This window comes from Seriola dumerili, unplaced genomic scaffold (assembly GCF_002260705.1).
Source record: "Seriola dumerili isolate Sdu_G_001 unplaced genomic scaffold, Sdu_1.0 BDQW01000011.1, whole genome shotgun sequence".
NCBI lineage: Eukaryota > Metazoa > Chordata > Actinopteri > Carangiformes > Carangidae > Seriola > Seriola dumerili.
The window spans coordinates 6,435,687-6,445,132 of record NW_019174266.1 but is presented as its reverse complement, the minus strand read 5'-3'; the positions used below and the strand labels follow the sequence as shown (position 1 = coordinate 6,445,132).

Genomic DNA, 9,446 nt, shown 5'->3' with positions numbered 1-9,446 from the left:
GAACTGTTCTACTTGCAAATCCACTTTGATTATTCTTAAACTATGTTTTTATATAATTCTCTATATCATCAAAAGCTGATATATGCAAAACAAAATGGTGCAACCTCCTATCCCATGCTAACCACTCTATCCTAATACCGCTCATTATTATTATTATTATCACCACAGAGAACTAGAAAACAGAGGTGTGCTTGGCTACAAACTTAAGACCCCTCTGAGCTTTCTTAAATTTAAGAGCGGGGGAAAATAAAACAGTAGAAACAGTAAAAGTAACAGGAGTAAAAGTTAATGATTTTTACTTTTATCTTTAACTGAATTCCAAACTTCTACCTTTAGAAGTTTGATAAATAAGGGCCCAGAGCCCCAGACCATGAGTTAACGTGGTATATACCGCCTCCTTGTGGCTGACAACGATCACTACACTCACAGGTCAGTCTCAGCGTGACCTCGGAAACAAAACCTTTCCCTAGTACCTCGCGCTCATTTGCTTCCCGTAGGTCACATTTTACTGTTGCACAGTTCGGAAGAAATGGCGGACATGGATGAATTGTTCGGGAGTGATGGGGACAGCGACAATGACCAGCGAGGTAACGATGCTTTTCAGCCGGTTTGTGAAGTTAGCTTACTGGGGGCGTCGAGTTTTTCGTCACGAAAAGACACAAAGTAGCTTTGAGGGAAAAAGAGTAATCGGTGAAAGTGAAACCTGGACGTTAAGAGCATGAAATCGGTAAACGTTAACTTCAGGATGTTTTTTCTAAACACGTTATCCTTGAAGGAAACGAGTTTGTTCTATCCTGGATATTTTTTTTATTGTAGCCACCGTTAATTAAAACTGCCTGTCGATGAAACGAGAAAAACTATTTGTGTGTGTTTTGACTGAAGTAACTAGAAGCTGGAAGTCGACAATATAGTCATTTGATTTCACCGGTGCAACACTGACGACAACAACATGACATTTTTTACTCAGCTTAATCTTGTCGGCGTCAGAGAGTTCACTGAATTTATCTATTTCCTCTCTATTCCACTAAGCCTTAACAGCACATTTAATCAACCCAGTGAATAAGTCACGTCTTCTCTGCAGACAACTTCAACTACTACCAGATCCTGTGGGCATATAAACAAACTGGTGTTTATATGCCCACAGGATGTAAAATATTTATTCGAGTAATGTTAATATGCACATATCCAATATGGAACCTATTCACAGTTTACATTAGGGTGCAATACATGGACAAATGCTTTTATAGTGTATGTAATTTTTAATATTAATAGTCACTCATTGGCTGCTTAATTATGTTATCTGTAAAATTTAATGCAATGCAATACAACAGCTCAGCCATAGATTTTACCTTTACAAAGATGATAATGCTCAGTTTTGAGTGACAGTGTCAGAAAGGATTATTTTAACTGAATGTTTACTATTTTTGTATTTGTATATTTTTGTATTTCGCAGTGCTGTTGTTAGTCCAAGACAGGACAACAGACCCAGTGATAATTCATATCCTGCTCTCTGTATGGTCACATGACTTTATGTGATATTTTCTCTTATTTAAGTTTGAAAGGATCAGACAGTTGACTGGAATATTTTGTGTGGCAATGAGCATGTGAATAAATGGATCTCTGGAAATATAAGTCATTACAAATGCAATGTGATCAATTTTAATTGTAAAGACTTTCTCTGTTTGAAAGGAGTGAAATCTTTCTGTACTCTTAGGAGAATAGCGTGGGTCATGCAGCGTTTTAAGGATAATGATTGGCAATCAACTTTGCAAGAGCAATTATGAAAAAACTGTAATGTGCTTTGTCACTTAGCAACCATGATTTTCCCCTGCTATCAAATGATGAGGCGTACTATGTGCCAGAAGAAAAATTCTGCTTTTTTGACTTTCAGAGTCTGGCTCTGGCTCCGGTTCAGACTCAGAGCAGGAGAGACCTCGATCTGCCAGCAACGCCTCAGGCAGTGGCAGTGACAGTGAGAGGGAACGAGATGATGATGATGAAGAGGAAGGCCAGGAGGCCGGAAAACCCAGTATAAATAAGGTATGTGTCTAGGTTTGACTGATGACACTCAGCACAAACAGTCTGGATTTAGAGTAGACCACAGTCAGACATGTTCTGCTGGCTGGCCTCCACCCTGTCCAAAAGTCACTTCATCGATCATTAAATTAATCATGTAAATTCTCTCACAGTTGTTATTTAGTCCACAGTCAAACAACATGTTAGTTATGTAGTATCACTCCCTCAATGAGAGGAGTAATAACAGCAAGAAGGCAGCTACATTAGACGCTGCTTATTATCACACCAAGAGGAAATGATCTCATCAAAAACATTGGCTTACATGAATAAAACGTCATTGTTATTGAGAAGAAAGGACAATTTTGAACCCAGGTTTGACACTGTAGAGTGTGTAAACAGTGAAATGTCAGTTCAGAAATCTCATAACATGCAGCATGCATTGCAGAATAATTAGAGGATATATAAAAAAGTATGTAGGCCCATTTTAAATGGGTTAAACAACAGAAACACTGAGATTTCATAATATACTTAACAGCATCTGCATCCAAAATAAATTTTACTGTTTGTGTGTCTGTTTGTATGCAAACGAATTGAGAGAGGTAGGGGTGGACAGTGTGCTGTAATGATGACGATCTGACGATCATCTCACCTTTCCTTCTACCTAACAGGAGCTGTTTGGAGACGACAGTGAGGACGAGCAGCACAGTCAACACAGCGGCAGCGACAACCAGTCTGAACGATCAGGGAATCAGTCAGACGCCAGTATGCACTCAGACCAGGGGGACAACGATCACTCTGATGCAGAGCAGCACAGCGGCTCGGAGCGCGGCCATCGAGATGAGGATGAGGATGACGAGGATGGGGGCCACCGTTCAGATGGAGGAAGCCCAGCTGGCAGCGGGATGTCTGGAGCTGGGAGCCCTCACTCTGAGAGAGGCAGTGTCCGTTCAGACAGAAGGTACAACACACACATAATGCCAGAGGGCTCAGGATGTCTGTGCTGATTTAGAGATTTACAGAGACTTTTTTTGTAAAACCAGACAAATACGTTATTTTGCATTGTATGTGATGTGCTTCTGTTGTGTTATCTAAAATGATCCTGCTAACAAGTATTTGCAGCAACATATATATATACTGTAGATCTTTAAAACAGGTCACAGATTTATGGTTTCACCTTTTCAAAAGTCTAAAAAAATATCATAATAAAACTGGGCACTGCAGTTTTAGCATTGCTCATTTAGCATTGGGGTAGATAGCGGATTTGCTGGGGACTAGTTTTAGTCATAGATTAATACAAATGTGATGCTCTGGTGTATGGTGAGTTGAGCCAAAATAAATGACAGTGCCTGTGTTCATGTTAATACATACATACATACATATATACATACATACATACATGCATATATATGTATGTATGTATTAACATGAACACAGATACACAAATGGGTTGCTTTAAATGTCACTTGTCCTGTAAATATCCTCCTGTAAATGCACAGTAGGGAGCAGATTATAGATTTTATTTTCTGTAATAAATTAGTTCTTTAACATCAGCAGACAGATTGGCGATTGTTTCTTCAATTTTCAATAAATGATTTGATCACCAATCATCCCAGGTTTCTTCATCTTGGAGGACATAAAACAAAGCAACAACCTAACCTGTTAGTATATAATTATAACACACTCTATGTTGGATAACCGGATTTCCAACGTCTTTGTCTTACACCAGTGTGCACAGCGATCCTGGGACTCCACAGTCGGGGCCAGGCACGCCTCACTCTGACGGAGAAGCTTCTGGCAGGGAGAACCAGTCAGATGATGAGAAATGGGGAGGAGGGGCTAAGAGCGACCAGTCAGAGGATGAGGAGGAGAAACGTCACTACTCCGATGAAGAAAGAGAGAACTCTGATGACGAAGGCCCAAGGAACAGGAAGTCAGGTACTCTCAGCATCTGGTGTTAAAGATAGAAGAAGTATTGTACATGAACTGGATCATGAACCAGCCTCCTGTGTTAATCTTGACACATTAGATTTTGTGGAAGAGGATTAAGGCCATATGTGAAAATTTTATCCTGAGCTCTGAGGTTAATCGCAGAACTCTGAGATTAGTATGAGATTCATTTTTCTCCTCGACTTGTGTTAATAATCCTTTACTGTATTTATTCATGTGTCCTGTACCTCTTAGTTTATACCAAGTGCTCATGTGGAAATGGTGATTTTTATTTTTCAGAGTCTATAAAGGGCAGTGACAGTGAAGATGATTTCATCAGACAGAAGACCAAAGCAAAAGCCGCCTCTGATTCAGATTCAGACAGTGATATTGGAACAAAGAAGGGTAAGAAACTGTTTTAGCAAAGAAATATTTTTACTGCAAACAAGACCTTGTTGGTTCATGACAGCGTCTACATTTCCCTCCTGAGCATTCCCTCTTCCACACTGTTCCACAGTAAAGAAGACTGCAGCAGACGACCTGTTTGGAGAGGCTGATGACATCTCTTCAGACAGCGATGCAGAGAAGCCTCTGACTCCGGGACAGCCCCTGGTATCTGTCTTCTGTCTTCTCACTCTCTGTCTGTTTTCTGCGCTGATCATCAAGCCCCTTTAATTGTGCCGAGTCCTTTTTTTATAAGAGTTCCCAAATCTCCTTTTCTCGGAGCTTCTCATTAAGCCTCTCTGAGCTGATCCCTATTATCATGGGTCGTTGGATCATACAGTGTTTTTTGAAATGTTCTCTGTGTGTGTGCGTGTGTGCGTGTGTGCGCCCAGGATACGGAGGATGGGATGGAGGGGGAACAGGCAGAAGAGGAGCCTGCGCCTGAAACTCGTATTGAAGTAGAGATCCCAAAAGTCAGCACAGACCTGGGATCTGACCTTTATTTTGTCAAGCTGCCCAACTTCCTGTCTGTGGAGCCCAGGTCAGAACGTTGGCACTGTCTATAAACACACTGTAAACACACTCCATGAGCTCTGAAGTCCTTTTAAAATGTACGGAATAGGTGAACAAAAAGACAACAAAAGAAGATGGGAAGGCATATTTTCAGTTCAATAGACATTGAGAAGAGAATTGCAACAGCTAATTTTCCAGTTTTCTTTGTAATGTTCAGCTAAATGTGTTGATGACTATAAAAACCTCAGTTCAATTTAAAGGTGTATTTATTTTGATTTTCATTGAATCTGCCTTTATAGACCCTTTGACCCTCAGTACTATGAGGATGAATTTGAGGATGAAGAAATGCTGGATGAAGAGGGACGGACCAGGCTTAAACTGAAGGTCTGTAGTCTACCATATCACTATATGTGAATTAGTTTGTAGTTGTCAGTTTCTAAAAATAAATCTGATGCTTGTCAGTACATTTGAAAGTGACAGATTTAAATTTTTCTTTGTCTCCCGCAGGTTGAGAATACAATTCGGTGGAGGGCCAAGAGAGACGAGGAGGGAAACGAAGCACGAGAGAGCAATGCACGGATTGTCAAATGGTCTGATGGCAGGTGTGTATTTTGTCAAGCTGCATGTTGAGGTCGGTGTACTGTGAACACGACGTGCTCTGTACTTTCCAAGCTTTTAAATTTCCTGTTCTTGCCACAGCATGTCCCTCCACCTGGGGAACGAAGTGTTTGATGTTTACAAAGCTCCACTCCAGGGAGACCACAACCACCTGTTCATCCGACAGGGCACTGGACTGCAGGGACAGGCTGTGTTCAAAACCAAACTTACATTCAGGTAACAGAGGAACGTGGCAGTGTTGTGTTGTTGATAGGCTGCTGTTAATACCAGAGACACACACTTTCACCTGAGGCAAGAACTATGAGTTGCTAAGGAAATCCCCTCATCTGTCTGGATCTCTGACAGCCGTACATGTACTAAATAAGCCCATGGCTGCCTCTAATTCCAAAAAACAACAATAGCACCTTTCATTCAGGCTCCATTCAGAAATGTACTCTGTGCAGTAAGTCCCTGGATCACCTTGTGCAAGCTGCCCAGGTTTCTCCCAATAAGAAGTGCATAAGCCTCTTAGCGCCCCAAAGTCCACCTGGATGTTCTGTCTTCTCAGACCACATGGGACTAGTAGGACACTGGCCAAAGCTGCTTTAATGCACAATAGCCCTCTACGCTCCCAGACAGGACATTACCATTTTTTCAGATTCAGTATTATCATCACAGCAGAGTTTTGATTGGGATTAAGGCTGAAGCTGTTCAGGGTTAAAATGGTTAGGACACAGTATTGTTTCTTTCTATCTTTTTTTTCTGTTTTTTTTTTGTTTTGTTTTTTTGTTTTTTTTACAAAGGAGCTTTATGCAGCTTCATTAATGGAACAAAAACATTCATGGAAAACCGAGACCAGAGTTGAGGCTTAGTTTTTCTGTTATTGACGGTTCAGTTTTCCAATAACAGAAGAGACTTTTAAAATATGAGACAAATTGATCTGAAAGCAATCTGCATCTTCATTGACTGCAACACTTTCATGCTACCATATGCTTCTTCTAGTGGTCTCAGGAGAGTATCATAAATTAGCTGTAGGTTAAATTATGACTTTTTTTTTCACAAATATGCTGCAAAAATATCTCTTAATGTTACAGAAAATGTCGAACCTGGAGCAGAAATAAATGTTGGTATCTGTCCAGCAGAAACAGAATAAAATGCTGATTCCACTGAAACCGCTTTGGCACCAAAATGTGAACCAAAGCTGCCCTATGAAGTTTCCCCACAAACAAACAGTTATGTAAGGGGGGAGATGTGCAAAGTCATTTTAAATCTGACATTGATGGTGTGTTTTCCTCTGTATTTCCAGGCCCCACTCGACAGACAGTGCCACCCACAGGAAGATGACTCTGTCCCTGGCTGACCGCTGCTCTAAGACACAGAAGATCAGAATCCTTCCGATGGCCGGGCGGGATCCCGAGTCGCATCGCAACGAGATGATCAAGGTAACGCACATTCTGTCCATCTGTGCTGATGTGTTTGTCTTTCCTCAGCCCCGTGTGAGAATGCTGCTGTTACCACGGGGACCAAAACATGTTGCATGGGGCCATTTGTTGACGAGCATCAAGACCGGTTACATAAAGACATAACCTGACGCACTTACATAATGAGGTCACACAGTGGTCAGTGAAATGGAAATAGTGTCAGCAAGTCAGGGGTAGGCGGAGGGTGGTTGTGTATCTACTGTCAACCCAAATAAGCACTGTTGATAGCATCATTTATAGTTTGACTGTGCTCAGCACTCACCTGAGGCAGTGTCCCAGTATCTGTTGAAGATCTCTCACTTGCCCACTTTGTTTTACACTCAGTTATTTCCAATATGAATGTTTTATAATCATAGTGTTAATATGTGTTAAAATGGAATCTGCAGGTTCTTAATAATTACAGCTACACGTGGCTTTCCCCTTTTCCCATTTGCAGTCGCTCTTCCCAGTTGCATTTATACTGGCAGCGAGCTACAACAGAAGGTTGAGCAATTTGTTGTTTTTTGTTTGTTTTTAAACGAAGGTCTTAATTACAGTTGGATACAGTCAACAAAGCAGCTTTTTTTCTTCAAAAGTACAGCTTATTCAGATGAGGGATGCCTAGAAAGGGTTTTGGCAAACTAGCACTAGCAGATCAGCAGCCAGTCTTGACAGGTAGGGGATGTTGATTAAAAAAATAATAATAATAATGTTGACGCAGCTGAAAAACAAAATAAAATTCCTCCTGAACATTGTGCAGGTCTGATCAGCAGCTACTTGAAGCCCGAGGTTATTGGTGCCAAAGCAGGTTCAATGTCAGTCAGTTCAAGGGTAAAATTACATTTCCCACCAGCACTGTTAATGTTTAATTGGTATGTTCAGTAAAGACGCAATAAATTATAGATTCTTTGGTGTGAAATTGTCTGCAATGTGACTTGTGGATGAATAGCAGATCAAATTTTATGACCAATTAATGCATAAAACCACGTCATTCTAAAAGGTTCATGTACATTTTCTTGCCACTGTAGTTGATAATGAATAAAAACATTTGTTGTAATTCAAAAATGAATCCCAGAGGCTTCTGAAAAAACCTATTACATTAAGGGAAATGAATGTAATCTACGATTCCCCTGTTAGCCACATCTATCACAGAAGAACCACACAGTGGAGTTTTTATCAGTATAACTAAAAAGATTTTGAATTACCAGCCAGAAACAAAACATGAAAATTTGAATCCAGGGCTTAAAATAATTCCCACTGGTGTGTCTCTCTTGGCAGAAAGAGGAGGAGCGGCTCCGAGCTTCTATCCGTAGAGAGTCCCAGCAGAGGAGGATGAGGGAGAAGCAGCACCAGAGAGGCCTGAGCAGCAGCTACCTGGAGCCTGACCGCTACGATGATGAGGAGGAGGGCGAGGAGGCGATAAGCCTGGCAGCCATCAAAAGCAAATACAAGGGAGGAGGAGGCCTGAGAGGTGAGGACGAACAGATATTATATTCACCGCAGTCACTTCCTGTTTTTTTTTAATTGTCTCTCAAGTTACGGAGGTCTAATGAACATCCCCCTTTTCTGCCCCCAATCCAGAGGAGCGAGCGAGGATCTACTCATCAGATAGTGATGAAGGCTCTGATGATGATAAAGCCCAGAGGTTGATGAAGGCCAAGAAGCTAGACAGTGATGAGGTAGGTGCACCGTCCTGCTGGGCAAACAGGGGGCAGTATGAGGCAGGACACTGTGGAGGTGAAAAAGCCAACATTTTGCACAGTACCCTCACATGAACTAAACAGGACAGGACAGGACAGGACATACTAGTCCCTCTGAAGAATATGCATTCACTTCTGCACTGACCAGTTCTGCAAAAACAAAAAGTTATGACGTTTTCAAAAAAGAAAAGTGTAGCTACTAATTTTCTAACGTGACGAACACAAAGTACAGACAAGCTGTACAGAATGTCTGCTGCTGTTTGCATGGCTGACACCTCATATCACCGACTCATCTCTCTCATCCTCTGTTTTTGCTGCACAGGAGGGCGAGGGATCAGGCAAGAGAAAGGCAGAGGACGACGAGGAAATGGCCACCAAGAAGGCCAAGAAATATGTCATCAGCGACGAAGAGGAGGAAGAGGAGGATGACGAATAATTCACTTTTTTCTTTTTCTTTTTTTTTTATTATGCCACTGTATTATCAGTGCTCAGCCCACATGGCATATAAACAGCCATATTTTGTTTTGTATATTTTCTTAAAACCTGTGAGTGGGTGAGTGTGTTTGTGTGTCTGATTGTGTTTGCCTGTTTATGTTGTGTACAGCAGAGGTGAGAAATAAAGAAATAGTTGTCTTATGTAACCAAAGCTTCCCAAGGCTCCCTTTATCTTTTTTAACAGTGTGATTCACGCTGATGAATCACACTGTTGTGATGTTATGAAACATGCTGTTTAGTCCAGTTTTCAAACAAAAAGGAGGTTAATTGGATAAATGCTGTAGGTCAAGTAAAG

At 41.2% G+C, this 9,446-nt stretch overlaps 1 protein-coding gene across 1 annotated transcript; it reads left to right on the top strand.

Annotated features, from left to right (window-relative positions):
• Positions 1–505: 505 nt before the first annotated feature.
• On the top strand, positions 506–9,245 carry leo1 (LEO1 homolog, Paf1/RNA polymerase II complex component). The gene is made up of 14 exons (XM_022748702.1): positions 506–587; positions 1,892–2,040; positions 2,685–2,974; positions 3,743–3,951; positions 4,243–4,347; positions 4,460–4,554; positions 4,779–4,927; positions 5,199–5,283; positions 5,407–5,501; positions 5,599–5,733; positions 6,803–6,938; positions 8,235–8,427; positions 8,538–8,635; positions 8,979–9,245. Exons 1-14 carry the CDS (start codon positions 530–532, stop codon positions 9,090–9,092), a joined length of 1,911 nt encoding a protein of 636 aa, XP_022604423.1. The 5' UTR covers positions 506–529; the 3' UTR covers positions 9,093–9,245.
• The last annotated feature ends 201 nt before the right edge of the window (positions 9,246–9,446 follow it).